Source organism: Rhinichthys klamathensis, unplaced genomic scaffold (assembly GCF_029890125.1).
Source record: "Rhinichthys klamathensis goyatoka isolate OS25496 unplaced genomic scaffold, OSU_Roscu_1.1 h1tg000181l_1, whole genome shotgun sequence".
Taxonomy (NCBI): domain Eukaryota; kingdom Metazoa; phylum Chordata; class Actinopteri; order Cypriniformes; family Leuciscidae; genus Rhinichthys; species Rhinichthys klamathensis.
In genome coordinates, this window is record NW_026606709.1 from 2,403,690 (window position 1) to 2,421,127 (window position 17,438).

The 17,438-nt window shown below is 39.6% G+C and overlaps 1 protein-coding gene across 1 annotated transcript; it reads right to left on the bottom strand.

The window, feature by feature from the left end:
- Nucleotides 1-1,100: 1,100 nt before the first annotated feature.
- si:dkey-246g23.4 (uncharacterized protein LOC559426 homolog) lies at nucleotides 1,101-9,528 on the bottom strand. Its single transcript, XM_056261283.1, is given in 5 exon segments — nucleotides 1,101-1,190; nucleotides 1,192-1,358; nucleotides 3,801-4,646; nucleotides 8,528-8,671; nucleotides 9,116-9,528. Coding segments are annotated over 5 exon segments (1,443 nt in total). The 5' UTR covers nucleotides 9,366-9,528; the 3' UTR covers nucleotides 1,101-1,154.
- Nucleotides 9,529-17,438: the final 7,910 nt, after the last annotated feature.

Below are 17,438 nucleotides of genomic sequence, written 5' to 3' on the forward strand. Positions count from 1 at the left end.
CATGACGTGAAGAGACTCAGACTTGGCAGGCATGACGTGAAGAGACTCAGACTTGGCAGGCATGACGTGAAGAGACTCAGACTTGGCAGGCATGACGTGAAGAGACTCAGACTTGGCAGGCATGACGTGAAGAGACTCAGACTTGGCAGGCATGACGTGAAGAGACTCAGACTTGGCAGGCATGACGTGAAGAGACTCAGACTTGGCAGTCATGATGTGAAGAGACTCAGGCTTGGCAGGCATGACGTGAAGAGACTCAGGCTTGGCAGGCATGACGTGAAGAGACTCAGGCTTGGCAGTCATGACGTGAAGAGACTCAGACTTGGCAGGCATGACGTGAAGAGACTCAGACTTGGCAGGCATGACGTGAAGAGACTCAGACTTGGCAGGCATGACGTGAAGAGACTCAGGCTTGGCAGTCATGACGTGAAGAGACTCAGACTTGGCAGGGATGACGTGAAGAGACTCAGACTCGGCAGTCATGACGTGAAGAGACTCAGACTTGGCAGGCATGACGTGAAGAGACTCAGACTTGGCAGGCATGACGTGAAGAGACTCAGACTTGGCAGGCATGACGTGAAGAGACTCAGACTTGGCAGGCATGACGTGAAGAGACTCAGGCTTGGCAGGCATGACGTGAAGAGACTCAGACTTGGCAGGCATAACGTAAAGAGACTCAGGCTTGATTTTTTTAGATTAAACATGAAACAAAAACATGGCATGGCATGGCGTGGCATGAAAAACTGAAAAACTAAAAAACAAGGACATGAACATGAACTTACACAACAGAGGATACAGTGAAACAACTTGACCAAGACACATGGCAAACATGAGGGCATAAATACACAGACTAATGACAAGGGACACCTGTGAACAATGAACAGACGATTAACCAATGACAAGACACATGGCAGAATCACATGACAAACAGGGAATCACATGACAGACATGGAACATGACATGAATAAACCAAAACGTGACACCTTCATAGAATGGACAGATCAGATCAGTTTACACCATCACTTACAGATCTCTAATCATAATCTCTGCTTAACCGCGACATGTGTGGTGATCCCTAAAATCCACAGTAGTAACATGATACTGCAAAATAAATATGTGACCCTAAATGCACATTCCACTAGAGCCTCCTCTTACTAACTTCTTCCAAAGTTGGAATTCTTGTTTTCAAATCTGATCCTCGCATCCTTTCCCGTTGTCCAAGTTGATATCTTTTCCCTTTTCCATCCATTTTTTGTTCATCTGATGTAATACAAGCAAAAACAAGGCAGAGACGAGAAGAGCCACGCCTGCCATCAGGAAACCAGCACCATAGTCACTCATTTTGTCTATGAAGATTCCTGTAGAAACAGTAGGAGAAATAATTTCACCATTGTCATTAGTTTCACTTCGTATGAGTAAATGAATGCACAAAATAAAGCTTAAAAATAACAAAAAAAGGAAAATGAAATATAAAAAATATAAAAAATAAAATCTAGATATGTAATATCTAATGTTTTCTTTTTTAATAATGAGGAAAAAGTGCACTCAGAACTGTCATCCATCCATCCTGTATTTGCCCTTTCTTGCCATTAAAGGCAGATCAATGAAAATGTTTTCTGAAACTGTGGAACGTATTTGACATCCCGACCAAACACAAATTTTAATTTGGGTAATTTTAGGCAGACAGACCAAAATACATTCTTAAAATTGTTATACACGACAAATTGCAGTAGATATTGTTTTTGACTGCATGTGAACTCTTAATAAAATCTTAATAAAAAAATAATATACATATATTATATGTATAAAAAATCTCAAATGTCAAACATGTTATCTCTAACGGCTTCCTTTTATCAAAGAAAAGTGATATCTTATAATAATGTCAAATCACATTTTGTTTTCCTTTAATACTGAAATCAAAGCTATTAGCTTGCAATTAAAACACATACTTGCCCATAGAAAACCCACCACGACCAATTCTAGGCTGTTGTAGGTGGTTGCAAGGGCATTTGTATGCGGTTTCTAGGGTATGGGTGGTTGCTTGGGCACAATAGCTTGCCTAAGCACCACTAATTAGCCTGCAGTTGTTCGTTCATCATCCCACCTCCCGTTTTTATGCCCAACCTGCTTTCTGAATGCACATTTCCCTGTACATTATTTTAAACGATCAATCAATTAAAGCACCAAGGAACAGAGCCCCTATGAAATTAGTGATGCAGTGATTATTTGAGTCATCTTTTATAATGCCACAGTGAAGGAGTTTTCCAACCCGATTAAAAGTCACTGAGAATAAATGCAGCAGAGCTAATTTATGGTGTAATTACACTGCCGGTTATGGAGCAGCAGACTACACTTCTAACCTGTAGTGCCTAAAAAAAAAGCGTTTCTCTCCTCCCAACCATTAGTCTGTGCTCTATTTAATGGACTAAAAACACAAGAGATTCATATAAGGTACATTAGTCTTCCAGTATACAGATATGGACATGGTTTTGGCAGTTGATCCCTCTAAATGGACAGATGAGGCTTTTCTGGATGATTTAGTGTGGGAGAGGTTTTTGGCTGTACGGGGGAGAACTCTTCCAACTTACGCCATGTTTTGGCAGATGTTCTGAAGTGAAAAACTGTTAGGTAAGGGCAAAATGTCATCATCTCCACATTACAATACCATCTATTTGAAGCTGCCCTATCAGAGCTTATCATCTGGTAATCAATTACAGCTATATTATATGTATTGTTGTTCTTGGCTGGTAGATTGTTTGTTGATTCTTTGGCCACTTTTGTAGCTCCGCTGATGTATTGTTGCACTACCGTTTGTGATGTGTTCTGAGCAGCGGGCACAGAAAAATTACAGCCAATGAAACCAAATGAACGGTTTAAGATTTGGTCAGGGCAGTCAAAGCGTGGCTTGCTATTGAAAGGGGAAAAACAATTTATGTAGTGACCAATAATCCATGAAATTAACACAATAGCCGAGTGCATTTCTTTGAAAGGCGATGTTTTATGAGAAGATAACACAGTATTACTGTAAACTGAATCCTGTCAGGCATTAATGAGAAACCTCATCAAAGAAATATGATGAGGAAGGGAATGCATTAGGATGACTAATAAAGTGCTTTCTGAACAATAAAACAGGACATCTTGTGTTTGCACAATGTTAGACTATAGAGTAACTTCAGAAAGTCATTTGTAGGTAGATGTCATAATAACCTCAACATAAAAATAAAGAAAAATAATAAATCCCAAATTTATCACTAATATAATATAATAATATTTTTTTTGTTTTAAATATATATATATATATATATATACAGTATATATATATATATATATATATATATACTGTATATATATATATATATATATTTAAAACAAAAAAAATATTATATATATATATATATATATGTTTGTTAATTGTTTGTTTATAAATCACAAATATAATATAACAATACTAATTAATTATAATAATTATTAATAACAATTAATTACACATAATTTTAATTATATATTACATTATATCTGTGATTTATTTAAATGACACAATCAACTAATACAAAAATCACAGATATAATATAATAAAATAACATTATACAATATAAAAAATACTATTATATTTTTGTTCTAAATATTTTATTATGTGTCTTACAAAAATATATCTAACAAATATATATATATATATATATATATATATATATACGGTTTATAAATATTTAAATTATTTAAAAACAAACTAAAACTTTTTTAAATAATACGTCTCTGCTCAGGATAGTCACTATTGATCAAATTACTTTTAAACATCTCACCTGCCAAAGGTGGTCCAAGAAGGCCACCACTGCTGCGGATGAGCATGAAGAAACCCAGAGCACTCCCTAGCCTCTCCACCCCCACCACTTCCGCCAGTACCGTGATGTGAATGGCCACGGTCGCGCCGAACACCAGTCCGTAACCCGCACTGAACAGCGCTAGCTGGGTGAAAGTGGTAGCTAGTGGGCAGAGCAACATAACACTGCCCAACAGAATCACTGTGACAGTCAGCTGATGGACTGTCTTTACCAGCCGCAGATTAGCCACCCACCCGAAGAGCACCCGTCCTAAGAGGTCCAGCACCGCAGAGATGGACATGAGAGCGGCTGCCTGGTACTCTTCCACTCCTTGACTGCGGGCGTACGGTACCAGAAAGAGAGCTGGAGCGAAGAAGCCAAGAGCAGCAAAGACACCAAACATTGAGTAGACCATGAAGCGAGCATTAACAATAAGCGTGTAGTCCATGTAATTTATGATTTTGACCTTCAGTGGATCTGATATTTTCGAGTCTGAACTGTTTTTTGAACTTTTAAAGTCTGTGTGAGTTTGCGATAACAGCTCCAGCTCATGATTGTCCTTCTCTACCAGCTCTTTAGAAGGAACGTGTCTGTTGAGTGGTCTTAGAAGAGCTCCGCACAAACACAAGTTGAGCTGCAGAGCTCCCAGGATCAGCATCGCTCCCCTCCAGGAATACTGATCCACCATGAACTGGAAGGATGGGGTCAGGATGAAAGTGAGGATGCACTCTCCTGCGCTGGCCAGAGCATTGGCCACTGGCCGTCGCTTTTCAAAGTACCAGCCCAGCATGGTGACAGTAGGGGTCCAGGTCAGGGCGTAGCCCAATCCTGTAGAGGACAAAACGAAAAGGACATTTAGAGCAAGCATTTATTTCTTTGACAAGTCATTCATTTTGTAGGGTAAAACGTTGTTTAAATGCCACTGGCTAAATGGACAGCAGTATTGCAAGGTTATGTGTATTACACATTTATTTCAAAACATTGTGTTGCTAGCAGTCATGGAACATTTCTATCATTGAACTTGACCTGCAAGTTGTGCTACTGCTGTAACTTACACACTAGACCTTTAGCATGACATTGAGCCAGTGGCCAACTACAAGGCTTTTAAATTACCATTCAAATGTTTGGGGTCAGTAAGCTTTTTTTAAAATGTATTTTTTTTAAAAGTCTTTTATGCTCACCAAGGCTGCATTTATCTGATGAAAAATACATTAAAACTAGCCTAGAAATCTAGACGCACCCTAGCGGCAGCAAAAATGATTTTGCAGCAAAGTGTGGTCTAGCAACTCTCCGTTGGCTTTTCGAGCTGGAAAAACCAAACACTAGTCAGGCCAATCACATCATGTATAGAGTTGGTGGGCGGGCTTAACAATGACGGCAGAGATGTGACGGTTCCGCGTGATTTCCATAGGTGATTTCCCTGCTAACGTTACTTGAAAACAAAGAAGATGCTGCTGGCGAACAGCGGTCTTTCGAATCGGCTTTGCCCGCGACTCTGGAGGACTTGGAGTTAAGAGAACGTAACTTAAGTCATTCTTAAAAAAGGAAGATGTGTTCGGAGTTTTGACGATCGGATACGGCAAAAGTTTAATATATCAACTATAGCTCCGCTGGTGGAAAAACGCATGGGACTCACACAGCCACAGCCGTTCGTTGCTCTGGTTGGTTGTAGCGCTGTCCTATTGCGTGCCGAGGGATATTGAAAGACAACCGTTTATCCCGCCCCTCGGATTGAGGTATGCCAATTGTGAGTTCCCAGACCTAACATCTTGATGTAGGTCTGGCTTGCCAGGCTACATTAAAACAGTAATATTGTGAAATATTATTACTATTTTATTTCTATTTTTATATATTTAAAAATGTAATTTATTCCTGTGATGGGGAAACCCATTACTCCAGTCTTCAGTGTCACATGATCCTTCAGATATCATTCTAATATGCTGATTTGGAGCTCACAAAACATTTCTTATTATTATCAATGTTGAAGACAGTTGTGCAGCTTAATATTTTTTGTAGAAATTACGACTTTTTTATATTAGGATACTTTGATGATACTTTAAAAGATTAAATTCTTATGTGTTTTTTTCAATTTAATGCATCTTTGCTGAAAAAAAGTATTAATTCCTTTAAAAAAAAGAAGAGAAAAAAACGTACTGACCTCAAACTTTTTAATGATAATATATATTAACTTTTAGATAACATACATTTAGGGCCAGATTTACTAACAGCTTGCTCCATTGCAAACCCTCTTTTGGCGTTAAAAAACTACTGTCAGGATTTACTAAAGACACGCAGAGAAAAATTTGCGCTGAAAAGGCGTGGACACAGTTATTTTTGCGGCTGACCTTATTAGGGGCCAAGTCCCGAAGGGGATAGCCCCTATTGTATCTGTTAGTTTTCTTATTATTTTTCCAGAATGGGAGTCAATGGCAGGAAACATAGGAAAATTATGTTTGGCACACTTGTAGTGATGGTAATGAATACCAATTTTGGAGTCTCTAGGACCAACTCTATAGCGCCACCACCAGTTCAAATATTCCACATTGAAATGGTTATAACTTTTGAACCCTTCGATCTAGAAAAATTAAACTTAGTACACCTGATTCCACTCAATATGGTAATCACATTCAATATCTTACATTAAGACTCCGCCCATTACAGTAGTGGCCATTTTGAAAGTACAGTATTCAGTTTTTTGCTACTCCTCCTTCAAAATTGTCCAATTTTGTCAAAATATTTGCTCAAATGATCTTTGGACTGAGCCGCACAGAAATGACTGAACAGAATTTCATGACATACTGGTGAAAAAAAAAGTTATGATGTTGCAAACTTAACGAGGTCAACACAAAATATGTTTAGAAGGTGTAGCTCGGCCAAACTTTGATCAATCGAAACGAAAATTGGTAAGCTTCATCAGAACCATGTTCTGAGGGTCCATGCCAAAGTTGGGAACAGCGCCACCTACAGGTCATGAGATATGAATAATGGCTATTTTGGCCAATAACTTTTGAACAGTTTGTCAGAAAATCATAAATGTGTATAAAAAGGTATCTATGGATTCCTTGTGTCATGCCGAATCCGTGGTTACCGAATTTGCCAGGATTGGATGTACCACGTGTCCGCCATTTTGAATTTTGTCATAAATTGCCATATCTTTTAAACTATTTGACATATCTTCACAAAATGTGGTAGGGATCATTAACACCATGTCCTGAAGGTACATGAGAAGTTTGAATAGAGCGCCACCTAGTGTTCAAGAGATATAAGGATTTTTGCAAATACGCTCATAACTTTTGAAAACATTGTTCGAAATGATTAAGGTTAACCCAGAGATTGTGGGTTTGAGTCCCGCGTGTAATAACTTTATAAAATTGTGTTATGTTATGTCATTTCAATTCTCTGGGTGAGCGTACTACTAATCTTTCTTCCTCTTGGATTAGAAAATAAGAATGTTTTGTTCATTCTGTGTTCGTTCTCATCTGAACTTCTGTTCATTTTGTGTAAATATTTCACCTATACTTCTGAACCAGCTGTTTTTCCATGTACATTCTGCTGTTTTTGTTCTTCTGGCTCTGCACTGCTGTTGCTGCTGCTTCACGGCTTGGCCCCGGTGTCGCTGCTTGCAGCTATATTTGCATATACATTTTTAGGAGTTTCACTTTCAGGCGCAAAATTTATGTGAGGAGAGTATTTAAATGAATCAATGCAGAGTGATTTACTATGGTTTGCGCTCATCAATTTAATGTTGTTTACGCCATTATTTACCGCCCCAAAAAAGCACGTCTTAAACCAAACGCTACCTGGTAGATTGTGTTGGTCATTATGGAAATGATCTGACTGCGTTTGTTCTTTAATTAGCGCGTCGTAGATCATGCGAACAACTTTCCACTCCAACGCTATCTCACGTCCAATTCGTACGAATTCATAACCCCAGTGATGGGTAGGCTTAGGGGCGGGGTAGGTCAGTCGTACGAATTCAAACGAATTGGGCAACTCGTAAAATATGTATGATTTAGCAAAAAGACCTAGGTCTTATGAATTTGTACGAATTAGCCACCTCGTAAAATACGCTGTTTTGGAATTACGCTAATTTTCCCTGTTTAGTACATCTGGCCCTTAGTGTTTTATTAATCTGACAAAACCAGTACATTTAAAACATTTAAAAAAAAAACATTAAAAAAGTTTTTTTTAGATTTTTTTGAAAATTGTGCAAAATAATATAAGTGCATAATTAGTGCCTAATATTTAAATAATAATTCAGATTTAATTTAACTGAGTAATAAATAAGAATAAAGCAAACCAAAATCAAAATAATTGTACATAAAATATATTTTAATACTAAACTAAGAAAGTGGCAATAAATAAATTTAACAAAATGAATAACTTACTTAAGCAAGTTATAAAGAATGGTAAATTAAAGAGAAATAATTAGACAACATGTGCCAATAGTGATAATGAACAAAACATATTTTTATCGTTTTTAACTCTAGTTTAACTCTAAAGCCTAGTGGGTAAAATGTTCTTTCTTTCTTTCTTTCTTTCTTTGCACCTACAACTTTCCTGTCTCATCATATGCTTTTCCCTCTCCCATACAGCCGCTATAATTGGCTTATGACCTTTTCAAGTTGTGAATCAACGATGAAACAAGGGAAGCGTGAATGTGTGTGTGGGAGCACAGCCATATGCTCTACTGATGGCTGTGCTTTTACCTGTAAGGAACCCCACAGTGATGTACAGCTGTAGCAGATCCTGGGCATACGACCCGGCCACCATCCCAATGCTGCTCAGCAGACCCCCCGCCATGACCACTGGCCGATGGCCGAAGTACGCGCTCAATGCAGAGCCTACAGGGGCTGAATCACAGAACAGGCACACAGTTATGACATACTGTACCGCCAGTAGCCAAGTGCTCCGTCAGCTCATGTAAAGCTATCATACTGGGAGACACATGGAATGGAGGGTGACACAAACTCATATTTCTAGTCTCCTGCTCTGTTAGATATATTTCAGCCTCACAATGTTTAAAGGTCTGATGGTGCAGGAGAACATGAATGTGGCTCTAACGAATATTAAAAGATTACATTGAGCTTGTGTGTTGGCATGCATCTTAATCACAAATTAGATCAACAGTGAAGATCAAGTGTGACAAAGAGTTTTTACCACATCTTCATTTTGACATTTACAAACAAATAAACATCAGTCAGTACATGTCTGCAGTTAGGAATACAAAGGCAAAGGTTACTGAGAGTGTAAGTGAAGGGAGCCCCCTTCTGGTTGAAACTGAACTTGGTACATACCCCCAAAATGTACCGTTGCCACAGAGATGGATGTGATCCATGAGCTTGCAGTCGCTGTGGTTGCAAAGTAGTACTGGATTTCTACGAAGAACACACCAAAGGACTTGATTACACCGAATGTCAGTCCAAAGACAAGGAAGGTGGAAAGCACAATGAACCAGCCATAGCCTCCATCCGGGGGACCTGCAGGCCGAAGTATTCTTCTCTTCCCTTGTAGTTCCATTGAAAGTTTAGAAGATAAGTTCATCATCTGCCATCTAAAAAAAGAAAAACACGTTTTTATAAAAATGGAAACGCATAAATCCACACTGCCCAGTCAGCACTGATGTTCTCTGAGCCCAGTAACACGAGACGAAAGTGATATAGTTCATCAATTATTATCTCTGTGTCAAAACAGCTGAAGAATGATTAACTACAACATGTCATAATCACATTGCACCAAACTGAACTAATGTTGTGTGCACATGTTTTTTTTGTATGAGGCAATCAATGAATATGTAACCTCTGTCAATACCCCTACAAGAATAGTGAACACACTGTAAACTTGTGGCTGACCTGCACCCACAAATAGTGAGATAACTAGCATTACTGCCAGAAGAAATGGTTAACATTCAGCCTTTACCATCTGAAATATCAGGGCAGCTGACATATTTGTCCTGTTTAATAACCAATGCGTATTCCAGCAAAATGTTGGATGTTCTGTCGTTTTCTGTTATCGCCCAGTCAGTGTTGAGCATGTTACTTAAAAAAAGTAATTAGTTATAGTTACTAGTTACTTCTCACAAATAGTAACTGAGTTAGTAACTGAGTTACATCATTATAAAAGTAACTAATTACCAGAGAAAGTAACTATTGCGTTACTTAAAAAAAAAAAAAAATCAAATAGGCCTATGTCAAATAATTTGGATGCCCCCAGTATTAAATATGTTAAATTAATGAAATGGACACTTAATAGTGTAGATTAGTGTTCAATGTTTTATAATAATAATTTATTCTATTTTAATGTTGCTGTGGGACAATGTGAGAGACGCCTATTAAATTCAATATATTATTCTAAATATTAGCATTACTATAGTAGAACAATAAAACATTATAGATGGTTTACTTAATATCGCACAGACCCCAACTGGCCAACAAATAAGTTTAAAAATAAATTATGCTTCTTAAGAAATGTACCAAAAATGAATAAATAATAATAAAAAATATACATACTCTTTGTGCATATTAAAATGATAAAACTGTTACACAACTTCACAACTAGTAGACATACTGTAGCCTGAGTATTTTCTTCCTAACAAAAGTAAACAGTTTACCAAGTGCTCTCTCAATATAATACTGAACAATTTACCAAAAAAAAAATATAATACTAAAATATAACATTTTGGGGGTTTATTTTTATAACCTATAGCGAACGTCATCATCAGAGGTTATTTAAGCCAAATTCTAGACATGTTTGCCGCACGTGTTTACAACCGGTCAAACAAAGATGTTTTCTGTGAATGTTCCCTGCAGGTTATTTTCGGGTTTATTTTATAACCTAAACAGAACGTTACCTGACGGTAATTTTTTAGATTTTATTTGTATAACCATGTAAATTAATTAACGTTGCAGATATATGTCATTTATTTATAAACAAACTATATAATGCTCGGACACCCTCGGTCTCTCTTGCGCAACTGTTGAGCGCGCTCTCGGACACATTCGGTCTCTCTCGCGCATTGAGCGCGCTCGCGCCAATCGCTTCGCTTTTGTCCACTCCGGCGCCTCATAAACACACACACACACACACAAACACACACACACACACACACACCAGAGAAAAAAACTTTGCAGGTCCTATGGCGGAGAGAGAGCCTACTCGGATGAAAGCCGCTTCAGTGAGTTCAATTATAGTAACGCCACATTTTTTTTGTCAGTAACGGTAACTGCGTTGTAACGGGGGAAACAGTAATTCGTTTGATTACTCGTTACTGAAAAAGATAACGCCGTTAGTAACGCCGTTTATTTATAACGCCGTTATTCCCATCACTGCGCCCAGTCCACAGAACATTCAACTCTCAACTGAGGTTTGCTTTCGGGGGCGAAGCTTACCAATATCGGGTTCTTCCATTCGACCTAGCCTTGTTACCCCGCATATACACAAAATGCATGGTTGCACCTCTGGCTCCACTGCGACTCCAGGGCCATCCACATTTTGAATTATATAGCTGATTTGCTGATACTGGCCCAGTCTCAAGAGCTTGCTCTTTGACATCGAGATGGATCCTTGCTCATCTTTTCTCTCGGGGGCTGAGACACAATGCCAAGAAAAGCATTCTCTCTCCCTCTCAGAGGGTAACGTGCTTGGGGGTTAAACATGACTCTGTCCCCATCAGGGGCATAACTGACTCCCGTTGGTGTCAAGACCATCTTAAACACCCTAAGCAACATCAGGCTAGGTCAGGACATTACATAGGTCTCATGGCAGCTGCCTCTACAGTGATCCCAATGGGCCTTTTGCACATGAGAGCGCTTCAGCGCTCAAAGACGGGGGATTTAATCCATACAATCCCCAAAGGCAAATACAGGTAAGGGCACACCCAGAGTGCGTCGTCCCCTTTCTAAAAATCCATGTTTATGGTAAGGGTTACGTGCTGTGGTTTTGTTCCCTTTCTCTGTGGCTCAGACCCCGGTTCCTCACTGTGGGTCCCACTCAAAGTGTGTGTTGATGTCACTAGATGCAAACAACAGACACTTCCCGTACAGGCTGGGGAGCGGGCTTATGTGGGCGTCCAGCCCAAGGGATATGGTGAGGTCATCATCTCGATTGGCACTTCAATTGCCTCAAATTGATGCCTGTTTTTCTGGCCCTGAAGTACTTCCTCCACCAGTTAAGAGGTTACCATGTCCTAGTGCGGATGGACAACACTGCGGAAGCCTCCTATATACAACGCCGGGGTGGTCTGCGTTCACGCTGTCTGAACAGACTAGTGCAGTGCGTTCTGCTTTGGGCTCATGGGGCAAGTTCCTGTCCCTCAGGGTGATTTATATCCCAGTGATATCCCGCAATATCCCATCTACTTCTCTTTGAGTCACCCAGTCTACCTGGGTCTGGATGCGATGGCGCATTTATGGCCCAGAATACGCCTGTATGCATTTCCCCTGGTTTCTCTGCTCTCAGGAGTTCTAGCCAGAGTTCATCAACAAGGGTCTTGCCTCTTACTGAAAGCGCTGCGTTGGCCGAACAGAATTTGGTACTCTGAGATAATATCTCTCCTCGACGGCTCGCCCTGGGCAACACCGGAAAGGAGAGGGACCTTTTTAGTTGCTACTGATGCTGGTGACTCTGTGGTTTTAATTCTTTTGGACCTAACTGCAGCTTTTGATACTGTCAATCATTTGCTTCTGCTATCTAGATTAAAAGATGTGGGGCTGAAAGGTTCAGTCTTAAAATGGTTTAAATCCTACCTAACCGACAGACAGATATTTCTCAGTCAGGATTGGCAGTTTTACCTCCTCTGCTGCTCCCCTTGAAACTGGACTCCCTCAGGGCTCTATTTTATCTCCCTCACTTTTCTCTCTGTACATGCTTCCTTTAGGCTCGATTATAAGAAGGCATGGTATCTCTTTCCATTTTTATGCGGACGATACGCAGATCTATTTGCCGATAAAAAGAAATGACCCCTCTGCATTTAAATCTCTAATGGACTGTCTCGATGAGGTAAAGCTTTGGCTGGCAAGTAACTTTTTAACTTTAAACGATTCAAAGACTGAGGTTATAGTTTTTGCCCCATCTGACAAATTTGAGTTTGACTACACCACTTTAGGTAATTTATCCATATTTAATACAAGCTGCGTACGTAACCTAGGAGTTTTCCTGGACAGTCGAATAACTCTAGAGAAACAGGTGTCTTCTGTTGTCGCTACTAGCTTTTTTCAACTCCGCCTTCTTGCCAAAATTAAGCACTTCTTGCCCGAAAAATCCCTTGAGACAGCTATCCATGCTTTTATAACATCCCGCCTGGATTACTGTAATTCACTGTACTGCGGCATTTCTAAGTCCCAGCTCATTCGTCTTCAATTGGTCCAGAACGCTGCGGCCAAATTTCTCAAGAAAAAACGAAAATTCGATCACGTCACTCCCATCCTGCGAGCTCTCCATTGGCTACCAGTCCAATTCAGGATTGACTATAAAATTCTCCTTTTAGTCTACAAATGTCTGCATCATCTTGCCCCAAGTTACCTGTCTGATCTTCTACACTCCTATAGTCCGTCCCGCGGCCTAAGATCAAGTAACCTAAATATCCTCAATGTTCCTCGTACAAGACTCAAACGTAGAGGAGATAGAGCCTTTTCGGTGGTGGGGCCTAGATTGTGGAACAGCTTGCCACCACAACTTAGAGTAGCTTCTTCTCTATCTGTTTTTAAATCTCTGCTGAAAACCTACTTGTTCTCATTAGCTTTTAATACTTGTTAACGTCTATACTCTGTACGTTATTTATTTGATTTCATTGTCTTTTTTCCTTTATCTATACATGTAGTTTCTTAGTTGTGTCTCCTTGATTTTTAGCATATACCTGTACAGCACTTTGGGCAGTCATGTGAGTGTTTTTAAATGTGCTTTATAAATAAATGAACTGAACTGAACCTTCTGTCTCAAGCGCAGGGGACAATATTACATCCCCGGCCCCAGCTGTGGAACCTTCATGTTTTGCCCCTGAAGGGTACCAACTGAGGGACACTGGGCTTTCACCTGAAGTTATAGAGACCATTCTCAGTGATAGAGCTCTCTACACTAGAAGTTATGCCAATAAATGGGATGTCTTTGAAAGGTAGTGCACGGCATGTAATGCAGATCCAGTTAACTGCCAGATTGCTTAAATTTTGGAGTTCCTGCGGGAAACATTATCAGCAGGCACATGCCCCGCCACTCTCAGGGTTTATGTGACCGCTATATTGGTTTGGCACGCCTTGATTCTGGAAGCATCCTCTGCTCGCCAGCTTCGTTCGTGGGGCCAGGCGACTGAGGCCACCCGTTAGAACCAAGATCCCTTCATGGGACTTAGCTATAGTCCTTGAGGGTCTGGTTGAGACTCCCTTTGAACCTCTAGAGTCAACGCCTGACAAGCTTCTCACTCTAAAGATGTTTTTTCTTATGGTTATCACTTCTTTGAAAAGAATTGGGGATTTACAGGCTCTGTCTGTCTCGCCATACTGCTTAGACTTTGCCCCAGGAATTGTGAAAGCAATTTTGCATCCTCATCCTGACTACCTGCCTAAGGTTCCTTTCTTAACCGTACATTCAGTCACTCTTGAGGCCCACTGTCCTCCGCTGTTCACAATGCCGGATCAGGAGAAACTTCAAAGACTCTGTTCAGTCCGTGCTCTTTAGGCCTAAGTTCACCGCATTAGCCAGTGGTGTAAGTTATAGCAACTATTCGTTTGTCATAGGGGCTGAAACAGCGGGACGGCCGCCACAAAACAGACAATTTCACATTGGGTGAGGGATGCTATTGCCCTTGCCCATGAGGCGCGCGGTCAAGCTTCGCCAGTAGGTATCAGGGCTCATTCTACCAGGGGCCCAGACACCCCCAGTGCAGCGGCATGGGTATTCTCATTCCCATTCTCATTCCCAAAGGGAATGTCTCAAGTTACTTGACAGGGTTACAGTCAAGTAACCCGAGACGATTTTTTTTACATAATATTTTTTATCATGTTTTAACCAATTAATATATAATAAGGCACTATATTCTGAATCACAGCTGAAAGAGTTGCAGTGGTTCTAGTTATTATATTCACAATACAAATGTGATCTTACCTCTCATAATATCTGTTGGCTGAAAAGACTCCTCATTCCCATTTCCAAGTTCTGTCTGTCTCATCTTCAGTGACAATGCGTATCCAGACTACTGTATACAGAAATGCAAAGGTCAACACAGGGAAGACATAGGAAGTGGGAGGTAACCTGCTTGGTTGTAAAGCATTTGCATATGCATTATTGTACAATGCTTCCAGCATGTGAGTAGATATTTTCTCTTTCTGCTGAAGGAGATACACAACTGCTGTGGCCGAGCTTCACAAGTCCTCACTTGGATGATCTCTGGACCTGAATATAAACAAGCTGTTTTGTAAATGAATTACCCTGGACAGAAATGTGTGCAGCACATCATTCTCTAGAGTGCATAATAACAAGATGTGCAGAAATGAACAATTAATTATAGACTAAATCACCTTCATCCTACATTTTTAGATAGGATAGTAAAATACATTTTACTAAAGTTAGCAATCATACCAAGCAGAGGACCACAGCTTCTTTAAATATATAATTTTAAACTTTCCTTATGATAAATATGATGAGCCTTCTGGTGCATTCAGCATTGTAAAACATGTTTTGTTAGACGTGCACGGAAAATGTGCTTCATGTGATAGCATCTAAATTAACTGGTTTATACAAGTCAAACATATTATTTATGACTGAAAAATCCTGAATATATTAGCCAACAACAATAAAAAGTAATTTCTAAGGATCAGATAAAATAGAAATAGGTAACAACTGCACAAGAAGACGAGAAAAGAAAAGTACAGACATCAGCTTTTTTGATATATTCCAATAGGATGTCACATAAATCCTTCTTATTTTAAGACCCCAGAGTTCCTTTAGTATATAATAATAGGATTTTGAAGATGAGATGGTCAAATAAACATTTGACCTCCAAGAATTTGTGCTGCTTGTAAGTTCAATACTCAGTAAACAAATCTATACATAATATGCTGCCTAACTGTGTTTTGAAATAGCATTGTCCAAGGTCATCATATAGGATTAAAACGTTTTTTGGAAAAAAATATTTAAACAGTCTTTTTTTATCAAGATGCAAACCTGTAACCTACTGACACTCAAGTAAAATTGAGGCATAAACTGTATTTTACCCTGAGAACCAAAAACAGTTCAGTAATAGCCTGAATCTCATCTCTCAGCCACTGCTCTGAGTTCATTGATTAGCGGAGGTCATTTAAGCTTCCTCTGATGTTTGATCTTCACTGCTTGGAGTGTTTTGAAAAACAAATTAAAAGGAAGGAAAATTAAATAAGCTCAGGGGCCAATAAAAACTTGTTTAATTTGATGCACTCTCCCCCTTTATGCATGTAAAGTAGGAAGAGTTTCCAAAAAGGAAGCTTAAACTGTCAAATGTGCATAAAAACGGCCAACTTTAAATTCATTTAACTGGAATTTTTGGCTCCTGGACAGGCACTTAAACACGATCAATTATAAAATAGATGGTGAAAAGTATTACAGAAATACTATAAAATACAGTGTGCATAAAAAACAGGATGTGGATAATAAAAACTAGACCAGACATGCATGCTCATTAGCATATAGAAGAATCAAATTAACATTGTTTGCACTACAATACCTGTTAAACATGTTAATGTGACACATTATGTAGATGATAATCAGGGATTGACATTAACTTTTTTGTTCACCAGCTACCGTGTCTAGTGGTTTTTCAAAGTTACTAGCCACTCAGCATTTTCAATGGCCACAATTTTGACATCGATACCATGGGGAAAAACTGCCATAGAGGTATTTTTAATATTATCTCATAATTTGGCAGCAGGTATATTAAGCTGATGTCACTTTAAGACCTGACTCACAGATTTGGACAGTCCTGAGTTTCATCAACAAGGTGTGACTAAATTGATTGAGTGGTGTGAGAATAATACTCTTGTCATTAATACGAGTAAAAATGAGGAGATTGTATTTGGGTCTGCATCTGATATAATGCCTGTTTTTATTCATAAGGAGGAAATCAGATCGGTTAAGACATAGAAATATTTAGGAGTGATTATAGACGATATGTTATCATGGAAAGATCACATTGATAACTCTATGTAAAAAAAGTATCGGTTAGGTATGGTAACCCTCTTTCCCCGAGTAGGGAACGGAGACGTGAGTCAGAAGTGATTCTGACGAATGCCTATCTACTTCGAGTGAAATAAAACGAGCCAATGCACATTGGCATGTGATAATTGCACCGGCTGCTGTGCATCGCGGCGCGAGCATATAACAAGCAGCAGGTGCGTTCGCATCTTTGTTTTTCCGCTGAGGAGCCGGACCTGTGACTTGGCCGTACAGCGGAAGCTCAGCAACTGTGGCGAGGGGACTCACGTCTCCGTACCCTACTCGGGGAACAAGGGTTACCATACGTAACCGAGACGTTCCCCTTCGTCAGATCACTACAACGTGAGTCAGAAGTGATTCTGACGAATGGGGATATCTACCAAAACGCCACGGCTGCTGGCCCTTCCAGCGCTCCGCTTGAGTCTCCTGGCCTGACCGAGTGTT